The sequence below is a fragment of the Lichenostomus cassidix genome, chromosome 4 (assembly GCF_008360975.1).
Source record: "Lichenostomus cassidix isolate B80296 chromosome 4, HeHo_3.0, whole genome shotgun sequence".
Taxonomy (NCBI): domain Eukaryota; kingdom Metazoa; phylum Chordata; class Aves; order Passeriformes; family Meliphagidae; genus Lichenostomus; species Lichenostomus cassidix.
Window position 1 is genome coordinate 32755113 of NC_139484.1, and position 22903 is coordinate 32778015.

The 22903-nt window shown below is 37.3% G+C and overlaps 1 protein-coding gene across 2 annotated transcripts in view; it reads left to right on the plus strand.

Annotated features, from left to right (window-relative positions):
• Positions 1–22635, plus strand: part of CPE (carboxypeptidase E) — a 55537-nt gene extending 32902 nt beyond the window's left edge. Inside the window, exons 1-9 of one of the 2 annotated variants that reach the window (XM_085058634.1) lie at positions 1832–1898; positions 3601–3797; positions 5544–5711; positions 6655–6772; positions 7815–7997; positions 14199–14338; positions 16215–16314; positions 18643–18761; positions 19956–22635. In XM_085058634.1, the coding sequence (XP_084914760.1) occupies positions 1847–1898; positions 3601–3797; positions 5544–5711; positions 6655–6772; positions 7815–7997; positions 14199–14338; positions 16215–16314; positions 18643–18761; positions 19956–20054 (1176 nt within the window). In that variant the 5' untranslated portion in view covers positions 1832–1846 and the 3' untranslated portion in view covers positions 20055–22635. Of the gene's footprint in view, positions 1–1831; positions 1899–3600; positions 3798–5543; positions 5712–6654; positions 6773–7814; positions 7998–14198; positions 14339–16214; positions 16315–18642; positions 18762–19955 lie in introns of those variants that run through there. The other variant, XM_085058633.1, reaches the window with a different exon arrangement.
• The last annotated feature ends 268 nt before the right edge of the window (positions 22636–22903 follow it).

Genomic DNA, 22903 nt, shown 5'->3' on the forward strand with positions numbered 1-22903 from the left:
AATTGCTTATCAGGTCGTAATGTACCACACATAATCTAAGAGAGATGTAGAAGCCTTCTAAAAGCCTGTGTGATGACTTAGGTTTTACCAGAAATACTAAGATACTTATAAACTTGATTGATGCATTTAATTTCTTATGTTAGATTCCACTCATTCATTCCTTATCACAAACCTCTGTATCTGAGCTGAAATTAGATTGTAAGCATTTATAAATGTCACACGTTGTTTGCAAGACATACTTTTGCTATTGAGAATGAGACACTATCGTTTGTCAAGCTATATCATCAGAAATTAATAAAATTCATTAAAGAAGAATTTTAAATATTCAGCCAATGGAAATGTTCCTTTGTGTTTATTTTAGCTTAGGCCCTGGGAACCCGTTAAAACAATTTTACTTTTTTCTGTGGGGGTCAAATGAATGAGAACAGGCAGATATATTTCTTCAAGCTTCTTCTTTAAAGCCACTTCCAGTTCTGCTGTGCAAGAGAAGTTTTTCTATGGGTTTGAGGAAGACACTGTCTAATAGTTCTTTATCGCATTGACATTTACAGAGTCTTTTAATTAAAAAAAAAAAAAATTCTGTGAGGCAATTGCAGTTACAGAACCTTATGAAGGGTGATTAAGGTCTGCATTAAATGGCTCATGAAGGATTAATGGGAAGAGCAGCTCTTCCTCTGGCTAAGTAGCATGCTGGCAACAGGTGACCCGGAGGCTGTTTTCTCCATGGGCTGGGCAGTTTTCCAGAGAGGGCTGAAACTTGTAGAAATGGTGTGGCAGGTTGTATTCTAGGAATAGGCCAGGGAACCCATAAAGTGCTAAGGCTGAATGATCTGATGGCTGGCAACCTTGGCTTTTGAGGTATCTGTGTTAGCCCATGCAGTGCAGGAGGAGCAGCAGCAGCTGGGTCTTTCTGGTGCAGTAGTGGGCGTGGAATGCTGGCTGCACTGTACTGATGAAATGAATGAGTTTTCCTAAGATTTTTGGATACAGTATGAAATTCAATACTTACTCATATTGAGCAGAAACCCAGTATTTCTTTGGTTGTTGTGCCTAGAATTAAGAAAATGGGTAGGGCTGAGAGCTGACAGAGGTGTGGACAGCTGTGGACCAGGCAGCCTTGTTCTCTGCAGCCAGAGGATTGATGGGATATGGGTTTCTTTGCTTCAGAGACAGGGATAAGAAAATGCCCAAGGGAACTAAACTGTAAACACAGAATTTACATTTTGAAGCAGGGCTGTTACTGAGCTCTCTGTTACCTTTCCCTTTTCATTCTTTTTGCATTTGCTTTTAGATAGTTTCTTTAACTTTTGATTTGCTAGCAAAACTTGGGAGTTTTGCTGACACCTCAGTGCTAAGAGGATTCTTTGGTTACTGGTTTCACACTTTGTGTAATAAGTTATGTAATTTTTCTTTATCGCTCCAGAAACTGTCATTGTTCCCTTTCACTGGAAATCACTCCCTTGTTTGTGGTGTTGGGAAGTACTGTTCTCCTGACCAAGTCCTCTGTGACATAATGATTGATATATTTGACTGCCACTTATTAGTCTTCCTCAGGAAAATGGGGCTGACCTCCTCAATCACTTTTCATAGGAAACACCTCCTATATTTCCAGTGACTCGTTACCTCTTCCTGGCTCATTTGGGATGGGTCATTACCACTGAAGATACAAGGCTGTACTCTTGGCTCACTGTAGACCCTGTGTGATTATTTCCATGACCCCTTCTAAACACTGTTAATGATTCTTTAGGGGGAAGGCCAAGTAATACTCTATAGGAAACATATGTTTCTCTTTACTCATTTGAGCCAGGCCTGTAAAATTCAAGTGAGTGAGAAAGGTGGGGGATTAATGTACAGGTCTGGGAATCAGAGGAAAATGTTTCTCCTTCAGGCTTCCTCAGGTATGTCCTAGGGAAAAACACAAGTGCAAAATGCAGTCCTGTTCTTATTTATGGGAGTCCAGTTTTACCTGTCAGTTTGTGAAGCATTTTCCCCATAAGTAACATGCCAGTACACATGTGTGTGAGTATCCTGAGCACATGTGATGTGCAGTGCTGCGTATTTCATTATATGGTATCCATCTGTTTTCATGGGATCAGGTTGATTGCGTGTTCTGATTACTCTTGATGATTAAACCTCTTGCATTCCCTGGTATTAGCAGATAGGAAGAAACAGTAAATAGGATCTCAATGCCAAAAGAGGAAATGGAGGGGTTTAGGCACAGTAATGGCATTGTGTCTGTCAGATGACGTGAAACTGTTTTACTCAAATTAGAAAACTTTTAAACCTGTCTAGCAAAACATTTCAGGGATGAATCCATATTTATAAAACCAACTTAGCTGGAAGGAAAGGAAGTAATGGTATTAATAGCACTGTGTCTGGTAGCATCTTATCACTGGATTAAGGTTAACAAGCATAGACTGAAGGGTCGTAAGTAGATATGACTGCATGCTTGATTAGCAATTACTTAGGTCTTGTTTGTGTAACACTTTTCCTGGCTTGAATTTGCCCCTCTAATAGTGCTAAAGGCTATCACAAAGCGTGGTTGAAGACTATTTAGAGCCTGTAATTAGCTGAATGTTTGATTAAAGCAGTTACAACAGAACCGCATTTTAAAAGGCAAAGCATAAGGGAAAAGGAGCTTCAACCTAGAAAATAGCAAATTCCTTATTTTAGTTCCAGGACACCCCTCTTAATCTCATTCAGTTATTTACATGTACACTAAAACCTCTCAAATGAGGGCCCAAAATGTGGTCTTTTAAAAGGTAAATCCTTCGCTGCTCCATAAGACATACATTGTGTGGTTTAAATGTCCATGATCGTGAGACTGAGTCTTTCAGCAGTTGGGAATATTGGATGGCTTTTTAATACAGAGAATATATATCAAATATATATTACATATTTAATATTAGTATTGCATGGCTATGTAATATGTATAAAATTTTCATTAAATATATACATAAACATTTCATATAGATTATATATACATGGAATATTTAAACATATGTTTAATTCTGTTTATTAGAATGTTAAATGGAAATGATTATTTTATGAGTTAGCTTGTTGCACTTGGTTCATAAAGTCTGAGCTGAATATCCAAAACACCTGCTGAGTAAGATTTTTCTGATCACTGTGATCAACAGCTGTTCACTGGAAATGCTTTAGTGAAAGAATTGCAGTTTAATGCGTGTGTAGTACAATAAGCTTAACCTAATCTTGGAGATAACATTAAAGATAAGAAGCTCTGTTAGTGTCAGTTTACATATTCGAGACACACTTTGGTAGTATTGATGCATCAATTGCATTAGATCTCAACAGTAGTAATGTTAATGTCGGTGCTTAGCATTTATTTTGGCACGCTGTATTGTCCTCTGTTCTTCTCACTCTGCCTTTGGCAAACAGCTGAATATTAATTAGCATTTGTTAAGCCAGAGTTTAGAAAAAGCCCTAAATACATTTTTCTGAAGGAGGTTTGAAGCTTCCTGGGAACACCATGCCCAGTTGTAGTAATAGTCATACCCACATTTCAGGTGTGCTGTGTGATCCAGCCCATGGGTGGTTTTTATATGTTCTTCTAACACTTGTTCTTCCTTTTTTTTGCAGGAGAGCCAGAATTTAAATATGTTGGGAATATGCATGGGAATGAAGCTGTTGGAAGGGAGTTACTCATCTTCTTGGCACAGTACTTATGTAATGAATACCAGAAAGGAAATGATACTATTATCAACTTGGTCCACAGCACACGCATCCATATCATGCCATCGTTGAACCCAGATGGCTTTGAGAAGGCAGCATCCCAGGTTTGTAAGGCTGTGTAAGAAGAGTTACCAATGTCTGTCAGCCTCATCATAATGGCACTTGGACTAACAGTTTTACAGATACATGAACTCTTGGTGGCAACTGTTGAATGGAACACCACCAAACTGTTTCCTAATAGTAGAGTAGGCTTGTGATGTTTAACAAAGAGGATTTTGTGCTTGACTTTTCAACAAAGTAGCCTTCTCTCTTGTGATTTTAAAATATAATTATGTTTATGTTTTGTGCATATTCTTCAATCTAAGTTCACTGACTGAACATGCACAGTAATACATGATGTCTCAAAAGTGCTAGAAAAGGGAAGTTTGTTTTCTTTAAAGATATTCCCATGCAATACAATTAAAAAAATTATTCACATTCATCAGAGCTTGGTCCCAGAACAACAAGTTTTGTGAGCCATCTTTTTAATATTAATAACTTTGATTCTAAATATCATGCATGAGGTACTTTAATTAAGGTATTAGTCAAGAAAATTAAGTATGCATTTTAGGGTGATGATTCAGTCAAGAAACATATGATGCATTAATGCGTAATTATCAAATGAAAGTCAAATAGTAACCCTGTCATACAGATTCTGGTGTGTATTATGTTATAAACAAAAATAGGAATTTCCTTGCTTACCAAGTGTATTTATTTTTTAATTAATATTGAAATGTTGAGAGTTCTAATGTGACTATTTATAATTAAATAAATCAAACCTTATTAAGATCTTTGTTAAACTGATTCTCATGAAGCCTTTTAAAAAAAAACGCACCAACTCTTTATATTCAGTCGTACATCTCCCTCTCGTGGCAGTGAAGCAGAAGCTGTCTTCAGATTGATGTGGCATTTTACTACTTTGAAGTCTCTCTCTGTAGAGGTTCTGTAATATTATTTGAAACTTCTGCTCTGTAGCCAAAATACACCTGCTTTCATATGGTTGGCTTACAACTTAGATAAGATTTATAATAAAATTCGCTTTGTTGCTGCTGTTCTAATTGACAAGTATCTTGATCCTGCACACACATTGGGACAGTAGATTCAATATATCCCAAGATTAAAACCAGTAACCAAATTAAACCTTCATTAAAGAGCACTGAAAGCTTACAGAGAGAAGCTAGGGAAAACTCTGCATTCTGAACGCACTTCCTTAATGAAATCCCAAACTTACTTTAGAGAATAAGTTTAAAGAAATAATTTTGCAAAAATTCTCATTGCTGCCATTTTAGTGAACAAGGCTGACAGGCACAATAAAAATAAAAGATTCAAGTAAAGATTAAGGTCCTTCTTTACCCTGAAGTCATTTAGAGGAACTTTGAAACAAGTGCAAACATTCCTTGAGGCTGTCAGATAAATCTACAGCTGCTTTGAGTGTCACTAAAATGAGATCTGTAATTCACAGTCAGGACATGAGGCAATGGGGAAAAGCCAAGTCTTGGGGGAGACACTGCTGGCACTGAAAATCTGTTACTGCTGGTAATTTTACTTATCCTTAGTCCAAGTGTGCCATATGAGAATGATCCTCTCCTGCAAGACCCTCAGTGAAATAGAGATTGGTTTTTTTCCCACAGAGCTCTAGGAAGGAATAGGTGTGATAGACTCAGCTCTTGGTCCCTCAGGAGTTTTTACTCCCACATGATCCCTTTTTATTCTCAAGCACAAGAGAAGTAAACATACCCATAAAAAGCTTGATATGTAATCTCCTGAATCTATTCATCTCCCTTCTCTTTCTGTTCCCTTTCCTCATTTAGCCTGGTGAGCTGAAAGACTGGTTTGTTGGTCGAAGCAATGCCCAAGGGATAGATCTAAACCGAAATTTTCCTGATCTTGATAGAATAGTTTATGTTAATGAGAAAGAAGGTGGTCCAAACAACCATCTTCTGAAGAACATGAAAAAAGCTGTGGACCAGAATCCCAAGGTAAGTAGGGGCTGGATGTTGGGTCACTTGCATGCCCATCTCTTCCCTTTTATGTAAGCAAACACTTAGTGACCTCTAAGAGCTGTGTGTATGGTCTTTATGATTCACCTTCTTCTGAAGATTTTGTTCATTTTTTTAAACTTATCCATCTGATGTTGCTTGAATTCTTCTTAAAATGGATTGCTGTAGTAAACTCTTTTGATCCATCTTGCTTAATCCTTAGACAATTCCTCAGTCAAAGGATGTTTCTTTTTTTTTTTTTTTTGCACAGCATTCTCTCTTGATTTTAAGCTATTTTTGCAAATATTCTGCATTTTTACCATTGCCAGAAATTCACTTGTGTATTTTTCTTAATTATATTGCTGGCTAAATAGTTGTTCTCACATGGAACACATGCATTTTTGTTAAGTTTAGGCCTTCAATATGCAGCTGCATATCTGGAGGGATTTTTATCTTCTTGTGTTTACCCCCAGAGGATGTTCTAGAAAATAGAGTGTTGTGCCTGCAGCCCCACAGGACTGTGGCCTCAATAGCAATATTCTGTCTTCGAATTCAAAGTATTAATAAAGTAATTTTATTTTCCATGCAGAGAACAGACTGTACCCTACAAACATTTATTTTTAATTATTTTATTTTCCTTGGTTTAAAATCTGGTAGGCTTTTTTATCCATAATGGGAAGAAGAAAAAGATTGAGATTGCTTTATTTGCAGTCTCATTCAGAGACAAGTGACACCAGTTTTGGATTTACATTAATCCATATAATATAGTTATAAATCTAATGTAAAGGACTGATTTAATTTTCTCTGAAGCCAGAATAAAATTGCTGTTCATTTAAGTGTCTTGCACAGTGTATGTGATAATAATTAAGCCCACTGTATTTAATTGATTGTTTCTACATGGGGTTATCAATTTGTAACTGCTGGTAATGCTGTTCTCTTGTAGCTTGCTCCCGAAACGAAAGGTGTCATTCACTGGATTATGGATATTCCCTTTGTGCTCTCTGCCAACCTTCATGGAGGAGACCTTGTTGCAAATTATCCGTATGATGAGACTCGGAGTGGTATGTAACTAGAAGTTAGCATGAAATAGTAGGAGATAGATGGCAGTGAAATAAGTGTAGAATGAAATTTATAAGATCCACTTTATAAACCCTACAAACAAAACCATAAAACATTGCAGACACATTTAAGCACTGCGGAAAAAATAATAAACATTATTTATAGTCATTGCATTGCAATGACTTACTTTATCATATTAATCACGTGCTCAGAGCTAGTCACTGTATGACCATATTTTCTACTTTTGAAGATGATAGTTTGTTTCAGTAGATTTACATGACAAAAATGATGTAATACCTGAGGGAATCATAATCCCTCAGATATATTAATCAAGGCAACTTAGCTCTTAAATTAGCTGGGGCTGTCTGTACCCTGTTAAATGAAGTGATAAAGATGTGTCTGGGCTAAAGGTTTCTTGCACATGTAAAAAATGAATTTCTGAAAGCAGCAGTGTGCTAACAGAAACAACTATCACTGTTGCCATTTTCAGTACTGGTCTCTTATGAAAAGGATCACATTGTGGCAGAGATGTTATCATATAGTATACAGCAATATTTGTTTTTTCTGCTGCTATGGGATGAACACATGACTGAAGTATCATGAAGTTTCATGAAATGTTGATATTGTTTGTGATTCTCTTCTTTCAATTGACTTTATCACAGTTTAACTGCAAATGTTTTTAGTGTCTTACTGTAAAACTCTTTAGGGAAACATCAGTTTTTATACTGTGTGTTCTTCTGAAAAAATATCTAAAGCCTAGAATAGCTTAGGTTTTGTGGTGTACTTTTAAATTAGTATTTTCATAAATAAGACTGGTGTGATTAGCCACTTCAATGACAGGGCAAGAACTGATGAAGTAATGGGAAAATGTTAACGTTATTAAGATAACGCTGTATTAACTTGTGATGCTAAAGGACACTTACCTGCGTACATGGAATTTTCAGGCACAGTTCTGCTGTGCAGTGCTGGTAATGTAAGTTGTGAGCCCAGTCACCATGACTGCCCTCTTAATAATCCTTGTTCCTGGCATTTTTTCCTCCCTAGGCAGCGCTCATGAATACAGCTCCTGCCCCGATGATGCTATCTTTCAAAGCCTGGCTCGCAGTTATTCTTCTTTTAACCCTGCTATGTCTGATCCAAACAGACCACCGTGTCGCAAAAATGATGACGACAGCAGCTTTGTAGATGGAACAACTAATGGTGGTGCATGGTACAGTGTCCCAGGAGGTGAGCCCACCCCGTGGGGGTCTGTGTCACTGGCTGTTTTGAGCTTGAGTTCTGTTATCCACAACTTTGGGCCTGGTTAAGGCTAAATCAAAGGCTGATCACTCACCACAGTACATCTATAAAATCCCATAAAGCTCACCGTGATACCTATTAAAATATTCCTTTTTATTGCTTTTTCTACAGTGTTTCTTCAGGGTTCAGGTCATTGCAAATTTAATAGTTCTACAGTGGGCAAGTGATTGCTCTGCTATCATGAAATATTAAGGGTTTTCTTCTTGGAGGGGGCTGGGAGGGGTAAGAAAAGAGTGAAAAACCCCTGACAAACCCTCATGAGAGCAGGCTGCTGCTGCTTCATTTAAACCTCAGTAACAAAGGCATCCAAGCTGAAGGAAGTGGGAAAGCCTGGTTGCATGATTTTGCAGTGTTACAGAAAATGGGAGTTTGTCCTTGGATTTTAATGGGAGCAAAACCAGACATGAAGATATTTGCATCTTCATATTTTGTGGCCTGTGCCTGATTCCTGCCCAGGTGCTTTTTGCCTAGACTTTGGCAGAGCCCTCTGTGTTAAGAGGAGCAGCAGAGCTGCTATGGGCATGTCCAGACTAATCTTCCAGGAGAAGTCTAGAAGAGTAGCCTGAAATGAGACATTTAATTCCTTTTTAAGAAGTATTTTGATATCTTTGTAAACTGAGGCAAACAGGTCTTGGGATATCTAAATCTTAGAGTGTTCTGCCTCTGCTAAACTTGGAGTGAAAACTGAGCTGAAGATTTCTGGGCTAGAAGCTCAGCTTGTGTTGGAGTGATTTGCTTGTGTTTGGTTTTGCTGATTTATACTGGATAACTTTGAACACATATAACTGTTTTATTGTTTGCTTTTCTCTTGATATTCAATTACAGTCTCTGAAGGAATTTTAAATTTTTACCTGAAGTGATCAGGAATGTCTCAAAGCATTAGACAGCATAAGTGGTAGCCTCACTCTGCTTCTTTTATTGTAAATGTGGTACTAAAAGAAGAAAATAGTTAAGCTCCTGTGAAGAAATTAGAAACAGAACAACAACTGGTAGTGATCATACAGCCAGTAATCACGAGGGGCTGAGTGTGAAGTAAAATATTGAAATTTCTGAATATAACTAAAACCCAAAATTTCCCTTCGTGGGAGGCTTTCCACAGACTTTGAATTGGAACCATTAAAACACCCTTCAAAACCAAAGTTTGCAAATGCTGAAAAAAAATTAGTATAACCAAAATACTGAGAAGTTTAATAGTTAGAGTTTGTTTCAATTCAGTTAAAATTTATCTCAATAAAATATTAAATATTATTTATATAAACATGGATATATTTAACTTCAGCTTATTTTTTCTTTAAGAAAATGCTATGAAAACCAGTTTTTCCATTGTTTTGATGAAACGCTTTGATTCTGATTAAACTGCACATGGCAAAGACACATTTTTCCATTGGAAAAACTTTTTGGAAAGTTTGATTTCCTCTTTTTGGATCTTATGTTAAGTTAGACTGCTAATTCCCCAAGTGAGGCCTTTCTTATTCTCATATTTGTACAGACATTAGTAGGCAGGAATCCTAGTGCTAGGCAGGATCATTCTAATATGGTGAGTTAATAAAAAGTAAAGAGACAACAATATACTTTGGACCATACATGAATCTATTCTTTGGTTCTGGCTTTTTTGTTTTTCCAAGTGTAGAAGCCACCTGGCAAGCTGTGACTTTTGAACAAAACCTCCATGGTAGTGTTTGCTGACTTAAAAAAAAACCAAAAAACCAAATATAATTCAGTGAAAGCAGTTCTATTCTTTCTATGTTTAGTGCTAAGGAAAATAACTAAACATTGCTCAGTTCAGATGAAAATTTTCTTAACCTGAAAAGCTCCATCTGAAAACCAAAATTCAGCAATTGGGTTTTTGATGGTATCAGTGATCTCTTGCTGTCTGTATGGTAGTGAACTCAAAGTTAGTACCAGGATAAGGTGTTGAAAAGCCATTTATGTTGCTTTTGAAACAGTATTGCACTCTACATCCTTACCAGAGTTAGGAATTTATCAAAAAGAAACTTCAGAGACCTTGTCTCTGTTGTATCTGCTCCTGTTGGAGCTAAGGTGGTACTTCTCTGCCTTTGCACTCTTGGGTTCCTCTGGGCTTTTGTTCCCCACTTTCACCTTTTCCCTTCCTTTCTCTCTCTTCCACTAAAGCCACACATTCCTTTCTCCACCAAACACAGCTCCAGTATCCACTCCTGCCCATTTTCTCTGTCTATTCCTGGTCATCTCCTAGATTCTGCCTTGGACCATACTCATCAGACCAAGAGCTCTGACCTAGGAAGGGATGATCTTTCATTCTGATGAGTTGCTATCAGTGCTGCTGCCCTACAGAGCATATTATGGTGCCCCCAGCTGTGCAACATCAGTTTTTGCTCATATGATTGATCCACAGGGACTTGTACCTTCTGTAAAAAACAGCCCTGCATGGTGGGCAGCAGCAATCTTCACTGGTCCTCTGGTCTGTGGGGGTAGGACATGGATGGCTCTCATGTGACTGTGGGCTGCTTTTTCATGTTCTGAATACTTGGATTCTTTCAGTAGGAAGGCTGAACGTCTGTGGCAGAAACATCCTTTGGCTCTAATTGGAAATAAGGATGAACCCTCCATTGCATTCATGTTCTGTCCTTCCCTTCTGTCTGACCTCAGGATTTCATCACCAACCTCATGCAAGGTGGCAATTCCCCTTTCAGACTTTTGGGGTGGTGAGAGTGGACGATGTACAGGAATATTTGACACTTGCTTCTCTATCTAAATACACTTTCCTGTGAAGTTTTACTCAACATTACTGTTTAGTAGTTACTTCCTTCTGTAGAGCAGGGGTGCAGAGAAAATAGCTCCCCCAAGAGCATCTTTGTGCTAAATCTGAGGCCATGATGCCTTGTAATACTTGTCATCTGTAATTAGTTGATCCTTGTAAGTTTTCCAGATGCAGCAAGCAAAGGCAAAGAGGTCATTCTTCATTGTTCAGGAATGGCTCTTTTAGCCATCAGATTCTGGAGAGAAATAAGTTTGCATATAAAAACCATGTTGTTTTTAACACTGGTCTTCTCCCTATCAGCATGTAATTAATGATTTCATTTATGCACAAGGAAGCAAAATTAAATTTGCACAAACAGCTTTCATTTTGGCATTTCCTTAGCTGTTGACTGTATAACTTTTCAACATCCTTAATGATTTTTTAATGTACCTTTTGTGTGGAGTATCTATTTGGAATCAAAGATGAGAAGAACAAATAGTAATGAATTCCTACATAGCCCACATGCCTGGTCTGCTTTTTCTGTCATTACAGAGTCACCTGAGTCTAATCAGATTCATGTCATTACAAAAATAGCTTTCCAAAGCAGCTTACACTGCTGTACTATTAGGCTACCATTTAAGTGTCTTTTTAAAATTTTCAGATACTCTCAAATCACTCTTGGCATTTAACTAATTCCTAACTTGAATTAACAGCTTTGGAAGCAGTGCTAGGGTTTTTTTTTAGGATTTCATTGACCACATTTAGGAGGCACATGTTCTCCTCATTCAAGTACATTCTGTCCTGGTTAAGGGTACTGTCTTTTCTATATGTAGAAGCTGAACTAACTTAGTGCTGCAGCTTGTAATTCAATGTCTTAAGTAATTCTGATGCCTGGATGCCAGGGAGATTCACTTTATTTGTGAAGCTTAGATTTTCCTTTATTAAAACCTGAATAAGTTAATTTTAAGCTTATTTTTGTGAGCACTAACACAGAGACACTATAGTCCCTCAAGACACTGGAGTAGCAACAGAGGAGTTTTTGTGTTCTCAGTTTCAAAGAGAAGTCCTATTTATGGTCAGCAATAAAAGGCATTCATTGCTGAATCTCAGTTATATCTGAGGTATCTAAGCCTCTCTGATCTTCAGAGAGTAGTTCATGTTAAAGTGTAAGAAAATTAGTGCTACACAGTGAGAGGCTTTGGGTATGGGGTGATGTGCATGCATGTGATCCATGCCATGTGCTTAAGTTAGAGGACTTGACCAGTGGCAGCAAAGTTACTGCAATATTGAATAAATCTTTAGAAATGCTTTGGTTTCTTGGCTATTGCACCTAATCAGCACAGTGAACAGGGAGCTAAAGCCTGCACAGCCCAATGAACTCCAGATCACATATGGGGTAGGCCACAGTTTAGATCTAGGCCAGCTTCACCCCATTCTCTGTCCCAGAGATTCAGATCAACACTGGCAGTTCAGTGATGCAAAAGATGAATTTTTCAGGAGCAACATATAAACCTTGGACCAAGCCAGGGCTTGGGAAATAAACTATAGGGTACAGACATTGTGCACAAAACTGGAAAATATATTGCTTCTTTATTCTGTTCCTGAGAAACTAGGGCACCCTGAGTAATACTTTGGGAGGAAGGAGAAATTTCCTGAGAATTGGAACAGTAATGGTGAAGAATTGTTGGCACCATGGTAAAATTACATCATGCCCTTAGGCTCCCAGCTTTCCTCTTCATGCATTCTTTTTTTCTTTTAGAAGAAATACAAAAATCAACAAAAGCAGCATTATCTAGTCTCCAGGACAGATGCATGATAGTCAGAACTGCTGTGAAGCTTTTACTAATGACTCTACTGCTTTCTTGCTGTGCACTGCTGAATGGTCCATCTAAGAGTTCTGCCTGCTGGAACATCAGAGCCATCCCTCCCAGGAACTTTTGCCTTCTGCGTCCTCATTTTTCTAAAAAAAGGTTTAGAAAGAAAAAGGTTCTTTTAGCAATCAGCAAAGTCCCTGTGCCTATTGGTAGCTGGGAGTCTTGTTGCCTGGTTGGCAGAAAACAGCCTCTTCACCCCAGTGTGTTGGTAAAATCCCACCTGACTCAGTGTGTTTGCTGCCCTTGGGGCTCTCTTTGGGATCTGCCATCAGCTCTCTGGGCACTTTTGGACAGTGAGCAACACTGGTGCTTCAGTGACGAGACTGTGTCAGGTCTCATGGGGAGCTTGCATAGGGGGACACAGGGCTGAAGGAATTAGCTGTCCTGGAAGCACTTCTAAATCCCTCAGTGACCTCCATGGGGATGCTCAAAGGGCTTGATAGCCATTTTCTTCTCAGGCCTCCATTTGAGAATCCATGGACTCTGCTAGAGACAGACTGGGAAGGTGAGGGATAGTTCCACATCAGCTTCTGCAAAGCATGTATTTGTGACCCTCCTGGGGATGGCCACTGTCCCTCTCCAGCTGGTTGATCCAGTTACAAAACTGGAAACCTCTGTTAATTTTGGTCAACCAGTTAAAGAAAACAGCCAATATATGCATGTAGTAAGAGGAGAGGGTCACAAATGTAAAAGAATGCATATTTTCCATCAAGTTTTTATTCCTAGTGATGATGCTACTATGTTACTTATGTTTTCAAATTTCAGTTATTAAAGTTTAATTTATAATGGTGTTTCCCTTCCCTCTTGAAGGCTGTGCCTGTCCACTCATTTGCAGAGGCATTGAGTGGATAGGAGATACTCTATCCATGGAAAAATTTCCATGTAAATGAATTTTATAGGAAGTTTTATTTTGTACTTTTTTTCAGTGGCGAATATTTGAAATCTATGCAGAAAATCTTGAAATCTGAGGAGATGTTTTTAATGTAAAATGTTTCTAACTTGAAAGGTTAAATTTTCAGAAAAAAAACCCAACATGTTTTTGACCCAACTTTATAAATCTTTTTTTCAATGTCACTTTATTATGTGTATTTTGCTTTGAAATTAATTATCTTTCTTCTTGGCTTACAAAGTGATCATCTTTTTTTGTTCTATTTTTTCATATGGAAATATTTTAGCCATAATCTGAAATAATTTTCTTTCCCAAAGAGAAAAAATGTAATTTATATGTTGGCTATCCAAAAATGTGTGATCTAAAAGTATATAGGCCAGGTGCAACATCAGGTAGAAGTATACAATCTACGTATCAAGGCTTTTCTAAACTTTCCCTGGGAATAAAATACATTTTGGAATTAATTGTCCTATTGGTTTCTCTGATTTAAAGCTTCTGGATTCAAAATAAGGCAGATTAAATGGAGCTGCATCAATTGTATTTATAGCTGTTCTTTTCTAAATAGTCCCAGCATTTCATTTGTGTCCCCCTTATTTACATCAGGATAATGAAAAATGCATCACTAACTCTCTTTTCTGGCATTGCAGGAATGCAGGATTTCAATTACCTCAGCAGCAACTGCTTTGAAATCACAGTGGAGCTCAGCTGTGAAAAATTCCCACCTGAAGAAACACTGAAGGGCTACTGGGAGGACAACAAGGACTCTCTTATAAATTACATTGAGCAGGTAACACAGAAGAGGATGGCAAAACTAGTTATTGTGCATAAAACTTCTAAACCTTGCACTTTGTGAACATCTAATTCAAAATACCATATTAATCCAGATGTTGCTTTAATTCTTATTTGTCCCTATGGAGGTAAATCCTGTGTGATATTTCTAAATAAGTGGAATAGCAGAAAAGAAGGATGATGCTACAGTATAGAATCCATCTCACCTTACTTAAGATGTTGCAGACATTTAATTTAAATTATTTGTGTTGGGTTCCTCAATGAAAAGAAACACAAATCTCCAGAGTCTATGAGTCACTCCCCCATCTCCGGTGTGTGTACTCAGAGAGATGGATTGCCCTCTGCAGATACTGCAGTGTGTGTAGGTGTGGGATGGATCATTCTGTGGGTGCACAGGAACCTGGGCAGCTGGATTAGCCTGCAGCTGCCTGGCAGTTCAGTGGAATGTTATGGAACATTCCCAATCCAAGTGCTGTAGACGCTCCATTGCTCTCTGGTTGCATGAGCTGTTGATACGCAGTGTAGAGCTGTCAGTGTCATGATTCCATTACAAATTATACCAAATCTAACTGAAATGTAACACATTGTCACAGGTTTAGATAATCTGTGCTAATGGGTTGTTAGAAGTTAAGAGTCATGGAACACATCTATGTGTGGGGGGCTTTTCTTTGTTACTTTTGGGGGTTTTTTTGTTGGTTTTTTTTTAATCATTTCATGCCAGTGCATCAGGCTGCACTGAAATGGTGATTCCATGCAGTATGGGAATATAAAATTTCTGAAACCTGAATATTGTAGTTAAAGATTACAAGTATATCTGACAGTGTTCGTGGCTGCACACCTGAGACTGTGAAATGAGAAACACAGTTTGTTAATTGGAGCTGATCAATTAATACATTAATTTCTTTAAGGACTTATTTCTGCAGAAATGATTTAGTTAGTCAAATCTGAAATATTTGAGTATTTGAAGCTATTTGAAGCTAAGAAGTATATTACACTGTTCTGTTAAAAAGTGGACTGAAGAAAAAGCTGTACCTGTCCTGCAGGTTTTTACCCATTCAGTCTGGGATCCACCTCAAATTGTTCAATTCCTTTGCACAGAGGTTAATTTTCTCTGACTCATGGAAAACCATGTTGTCACTGTATTTTCAAAATTGCTCATGTATAAGATACTATTCTGCCAACTTCCTTTGCCCTGCAGAGCTGCTGGCTTTATCCTTGAAGTTCAGATGGTCTATTTGGCATTGTTTTTTATCTTGCAGGGTAAGATGATCAGGTCTATGCTCTAGCTCCCTGTGAGTGCTGAGTGCAAATATGTAACTTCTGCTTTTTTAAAGCTTCTCCCACAGTGTATATTAGAGCAATCTGAACTACACTAAAGCAGCTGAATACACCATAGATGTTCATAAAGGGGAGCATCAATATCTCAAAATAAAACTTGGGATCCACAAGTCTTTTCAAAGTCATGGAATCAGAGAGAAGCTTGAACTTCACAGTACTTTGCTGCTTTATTTCCAGCCTTTTTTTTTAAAAAAAAGCTTCTGTAGGCTGTTCTTACAAAGATTTTCAGTGCAGTCATTAATCCCCAATATGACAAAGATTTCCAAGTCAACGTTCACATGTGTTATTTGCTGTGTATTTCTGAGAGTTACTTGCATCACACAGATAAATTACTATAACTACCTGCTGAATTATTTTTCCTCTTCACACACTGTTCCATTATGGTGTTTAGTATTTATCATTGATAGCTGTCAGCCTGTAGACCGTGGGGTTTGTAGCATGTTTTGTTAGATATATCAGTAGATACTGCATTGTCAGAAATGCCATTTTTTCTTAAGAATTTATTTGCCATATGTTGGTGACCTTATTTATTCTAGATTCATCGAGGAGTGAAGGGGTTTGTTAAAGATCTTCAGGGCAATCCAATAGCAAATGCTACAATTTCTGTGGAGGGGATAAGCCACGATGTCACATCAGGTGAGTGTGGTACCTCAGCAGTGCTGGGATTTACCACTTCTCCTTGGCTTAGCAACCTGGAGCCATTTCACATCTTTATAACTGAAGCTTTAAGGGACCAAAACTTTGAAGCCAGGAAGGTATGCTGTGCCTCAAGAACCTTGCTGCCCACAGGATTTCATCAACCTTTCACTTGTATCTTGCTCTCAAAATAGCCGAGACTGGTTTTTGTGACTTCATGGGTCTGTGGTGTGAATTGGTTCTGGTGGCTCTTGGTTATTAATGTTTACTCTGTCTTCTGATTTGTGAGGCAAATAGTGTTTCACAGCTCTGCCAGGATTTAAAGCCCTGTCAGCAGTGCTGTTTTTAGTTTGAATGCTAAATTTTAGTCCAAAAGTGTTACATTTTTTACAATGCAATCATACCTTTTGGTATGTAAAATCTTGACAGATTTTCAATTTACATAACTTCCTTCAGTGAAGATAAATTCTCTCTGCTGTTTACAATTACGTGATGATTTTTCAGAAGGGTGATTCTGAAAGATGAAAGTATTGTGTTGGTTGGTGTATGCAGAAAATTAGGTGTCACCTCCTCAGTGATGTTGTGCATTATTCTAGGAATGAGTTTAAAAGATAGCTCTTACAGTGTGCCAACTTTCAGCTTTCCCTGTACACCTATGCTGTCCTATCCTGAATGATCTTTTTTTTTTTTATTTGCACAAGATACTAATTAGAAAAAAGGAAAATGTCACTGCTTTATGCATGAGCTTATGTTATGGTAATTTTCTCGATGATATGTCTCACTATACTGTTACAGAAATGCAGAATACTATGAAACAGGACTGGTAGAATCTTCAGGTGCCCCCAGTTTGTTTTTGCACATCACCTGCAAAGAGACTGCCAGCACTTCTGCAAGCAGAACTCTGAAAACATTAGTTACCTTCTCTCACTGTAAACAAGAAGGCAAAAATGTATAGAGACTGGAAATAAATTTTCAGGCATAAAAAGGGAATAAACTATGCAAAGAGGTATTTTGAGGTACGAGAGAGTGAGGTATATGAGAGAGAAGGTCATGCTCCTATGGTACAAAAATTGCATCTAATATTTTTGCAATAAATCTTTCCACGTCATTGTGAGTGTATAAGACTGAAAGTCACGCATTGTCAAAACAGTGAGGGAAACAAGTACTTGAATATTAGCACAGTCAAAATGAAGGAGAAGTATTCTTTGGCTTTTCTCCTGCTTCTTTGTTCATGAGCTGAAATTATGCTTTGTTCCAGTAACAGGAATTAGAATAGATCATTACTGTACTTCTACAGCAGTATTTTTTTCCCTTCTGTTTTATGAAGAGAAAAATCTGGGAACAACTGGACTGACTGCTCACAATTTTGACCATGCAAATAGCAGACATTTAACTAATATTTCTCTTTCTACACTGTGTACCTGCAGATGTGGTGAAAAAGCATTCAAGGGACTAGTAGAAAGAGCATGGCCAAGTTTTTTAAATGGCACTGCTAACTGAACTTTAGAACAGCCCTGCAATGTTTTCTGGAGGTAGAGAAATTCCATTTATTAGCCTGTGACAAATTAGGTAATTGTCCACTGCTGGTGCAGGGAAGATCTGAACCTTTGTGAAAATGGGATACGGTCATTTATAGAGAAGAGGATGATGAATTTTGATTCTGTGACTGAAAAAGATTCTCTGCAGTAACACTGCAGTAGGAGCCTTTCTTTGACCTGAGTGGATCAAGATTCCATTTCCTTGTTTATCTGAATGAAAGCAAAAAAGCGCTAGACAATCCTGGATACTGAAACGTGTAGATAATGATGCATCAAGGGTAATACGCATGGAATATTCTAGGAAATTATGATTTACAGCTTTTTCTGAAAGCTGAGAAAGGTAGTGCCATTTATTTAAATTTTATATGAGTAGAATTTATTTACACTTGGATTATCAGGATACTGAGGAACATTAAAAATCCATATCACATTGCAAACTGAATCTCAGACTTTAAAAGGACTTTACATAGCTGGGGGGTGCTTCTAAAGTGGAATAATGTCCCATATTGTCCTTTCCTTCAGTGTGATGGAGAGCCTTTAGCCTCAGCACGCAAAATCTTTCATTGAGGCTACAGCACAACTTCAAAGTTTAAATCTTGTTTTTGGTTACCCAAGAGGAAGCAAATATAATATATTTATGCAGCTCTTTCTGAAGGAAGAAAGGAGAATTCTTTCAGACAGTCAAAAGGAAAGCACTAATAGGAATACAAAAGACTGACATATGATCTTTTCTTCTTAGCTCTGTAATTAGTTTTACACATATTTATTTGGATTCTTTTCTTCTCTACAGCCAAGGATGGTGATTACTGGAGATTGCTTGTGCCTGGAAATTACAAAGTTACGGCCTCAGCACCAGGCTACCTAGCAATAACTAAAAAAGTGGCTGTGCCCTTCAGCCCTGCGGTTGTGGTAAGTGCTCGTGTGTGCTGGTTTATCTATTATATATTTAAAAGGTCCCTTTTCCACTCATGGTATTCATGTAAGCAGGAGGTGATTTTTGAAAATATTTCAGAACATGCTAATTTAGGAAGTTTGTAAATTACATCTATTGATGCACCATCCGCTGAGAGTAATCTCATTGCAAACTAGTTTAATCTCTTGCTGGTTTTATTTATAATGAAAAGACACAGAGAAGGGTAAAATTGAGATACTTCAATATTTTATGGGTTCATGTCAGAATAGCCAATCAGAAGACTACAGAATATCTTTAAATAGCACAACATAAAAAGTAAGAGATGTTGAGGTTTTGATCGAGACATATTTTTAATCCAATTTGTCAACTGATTACCTGCTTAAATTAAGAGCAGTGCTCAGCTCCATGCAGAAAGATAGCAATGGGTCACTGGTTTTTTGGAGGTATCCAGTATGTGAGGGTAATAAGCCCTAGTCTGCATCTAAGGTGTCAGAAGCATTTTTAACTCACTCTCTGTACAGATGTGGATGTCTCTTAATTAAAATAAATGCTATTTTTCTAGATAATATGTTAAGATATACTAAACTAGCACATTGTGTCTGCATTAATGAGCCATGTGTTAGGAAAAGCTCCCTGGATCTTTTTGATGGCATAAAATGGAATACATGTTTTGATATGCTGGGGGTCTGCAGTGCTAAGTGTTACCCTGAGATTAGCTCAGCTGGTTAGACAAGAGATTAGCTCAGCTGGTGCTAAGAGTTGGCCTTGATGACCCTTGTGGGTCCTTCCAACTCAGAATATGCTGTGATCTGTGTTAGCAATATGCTGATGATACTTTTTAAAATATGCTGTATGATTTATGTGGCTGGCTATTATTCAATTACAATTTCATTGGCCCATACTTTTTGAAAGTTTTAGTCAAGTCAAAGACTAGAAAGATGTCTGGTTCTTCAGGAAATTTTGCTGACTTTTGTGTATTTTTAGATAAGTTATTGTCCTGATACACTAGTATTGCACTTATTTAAATTAGGTTTGAGACACTTTGGAATGAACCCAGCCTAAACCAGAAGGTACCTCTCTAAGCCCCATGTTTCTGTTAAGCATCTTCTTTGAATAAATGACTCTTAAAAGCCTACACTATTCTCTTTCTGTAAGTCTTATGGATGTTTTTGATTGTTTCTTTTAATCAGGTTGATTTTGAACTGGAGTCATTGTCTGAAAGAAAAGAAGAGGAAAAAGAAGAGTTGATGGAGTGGTGGAAGATGATGTCAGAAACACTAAATTTTTAAATGAGGATTTTGGCTTTATAGCTTTTAATCTATTATATGTTGACTTAGTATAATGTACTGTGGAAACTCCCTATATTCTAGATTTTGTGCACTTCACAATTATTAACTTTGAATTTTTCAGTCATCTTTTGATTGATATGATTACAAATAACTACTAGCCTCCTAGGTAGATAAATAAGTTATTAATTTTCTTTCATATTGTTACAGAAAATTTACTCTTCTATAAAAATCAGAAAAAATTAATGAATATGCAGCCTATATGACAGTAAAATCTGTTGTGTATTATTTGCAAGTTCAGAATATGTAGGTTAACACTTGATTTTAAAAAAGACATATGCTGTAGTCAATTACCAATACTGCCAGAAATATTTGACAGTGCATAGTAGTAGACAGTGCTCTTTACTGAGTTCTATAATGGATGTTATTGAAAAGATTTATAATAACAGTGTGTGGTGTAATAATGTTTTACAAGGATTAAAATTCAGTATAACACTTTGTATGTCTCTGGTGTTGGGGCTATTTACATATGTAAGAAACATAAGCTGACTTCATTTTGGTAAGCAGAAAGAACCTGCATAAACTCTTTTATTAAAGATGGCATAGAACGAATTCAGGAAATAGCAGAGCTTTATTCCTTAAACAATTGATAATGTTTGAAGATCAGGTTTTAGTTCTCATTACTTGTTGAGCAAATTAGAAATTCTGAGTTGGAGAAGAGCTGGTGCATCTCATTAATATGCTGCTTGTGTTTTACAGCAAGAAAAAAAATCATTGCAGGTGATATCTGTTTTAATTAAGTATTTACCTTTTCAACAATCTTTACTTGTATCCGTGATGTCTAGATAATTAGCCAAAACTTAATCTGTTCACTGAAGGCTTCCAAAATACTACAGTTTAGACAACTGGAAGTCTATGGAGAATTGTGTTTTTAGTCTCACAAGTCAAGAATGGATTTGTTTCCCACTCTGTTTCTTCTGCTGGCTAGTCTTATCTAAAACTAGAAGCAAGACAGATAAGTAAAATTTTTTTCAGTGTAGTGAAATTTTTGCAGAATCATTGAAGATGATACAAAAAGCAACTGTGATTTAAAATTATCCTTCTTGGTCCCTTTTTGGTTTTTTATACTTTAATTACCATACTTTAGTATTCTGACTGAGTGAAATTTGCAGAGTCAGAGAATACACATGGACCATAGTAGGTGCAAGTTTGGTACAATTCTTCTGAAATGACTCCTGCTATGCTACTTCAGATAAGCATTTATTCTGTTTGGAAGCTTACATATATTGCTAGTACATTTAAATTCAAGATCAGATATTTGATAGAGATTTCCTTCTAGTGTTTCTTTAATACCACTATTTGTGTTTTGTTTACCACATTTTTTTAGCTGATGCTGGTTCAGAATCAATCAACTGTGCACTATCACACTCCTGCTGTGAGTGAAAAATTTTTCCTGAGAGTGAAAAATCACATATTCAGGTGCAGGATCCAAATTTACCTCCTTTGGGTATTAAAAAATTTACTGAAAATACTGTTTTCTGAGAATTTTAAATTCTTTAATAAAAATAGCACTAGATCCTTTTATGGAACAGGCTTAAGGTTTGACACATATTGATAAACTGAACAGCAATAAAAAGGCATAAACTTTCTCTGATCAAGCATTTGTGATGTAACCTGTAGCTCATTTGGGTAGTAGATGCTTAATTCCAGAGGAAATTTACTTACTGTAAATCATTATGTAGTGATGAGCTTCGAATCTCCATTGCAGTGAGAAACGCCAGTGGCAAAGAAAGCATGTGTCTTAATATCACCTTGGCTAGCTGTGCACAAGAGCGTGCCTGGTTACACCAACTCAGGTGTTTATGGCAATTTGAAATGCCAAGATGCAGCACAGAACACATTCTGTGTCTGGAGGAAATGATCTTGTTTTTAACTGAACCAGGTAAAGTTGAAGCAAATGGTATAAAAATGAATTATAACAAGGTGTTGCTGGCATGTGGGCAAATGGCCACAGGAGTGTAAACTAATGTAATAAGGCAAGTGTATATTTGTACAGAACACTCTGGTCTGCCTCTTCTGAACCTAAGAATTTCAATCCAAATGACACTTCTTCATGGTACGATGCCTGTCATGCATCCAGTCTTCCTGTGGCATAGTTGGTGCAGACATTACATCAAAGTGATCTCATAACAGGTTTTTAATCTGTATGATGTGTGTGAGATCCTCTGGTCTACTGTTTCATACATTTGCAATTAAATGTGGTGTCCCTTAAGTGATCTGTTTGTTGTGCTCTAGATGACTGCTTGCTATTACTGTGTTGAGAACAGGTTAAAACGATTAAATGTTACAACACCAGAACCACTGCCACTGTTCTTGCTCTAGGTAAACATCCTTAAGAACAGCGTAGCCAGGACTCTCAATAAATTAATTCATTATGTAGCTTTCCTAGCTGAGCTGAGCTGTGTTGTAGGACTGTGTATGTTTAATGGAAGATTAAAGTGTTATGTGATGCTGAGCTTTTGGTTAAAAAGGCACATGCTGTACTATTGTACAATAAATCTACAGTTTTATTTAAAATGTAAAATGTGTGAGTAATTTGCAGGTTCAAAATGTGACCTCTTTGGCTGTGCGTGTCTGCAAAGTATGCCATAAACATCCTCAGTGGGTGCATATGCCAATTAATTTGCTCTTTCAACCATATACCAATCAATTTGCTCTTTCTCCTTTCAGAGAAAGGAGACCAGGATTAGTGCTGATATCCCACTGAGAGCCATCCACAGCCCCTTAACTTTATGCCAGAACATCCTCCTGCTGAAGTAAACATCTTTCTGAGCACTTCTCCCATGGAGAAT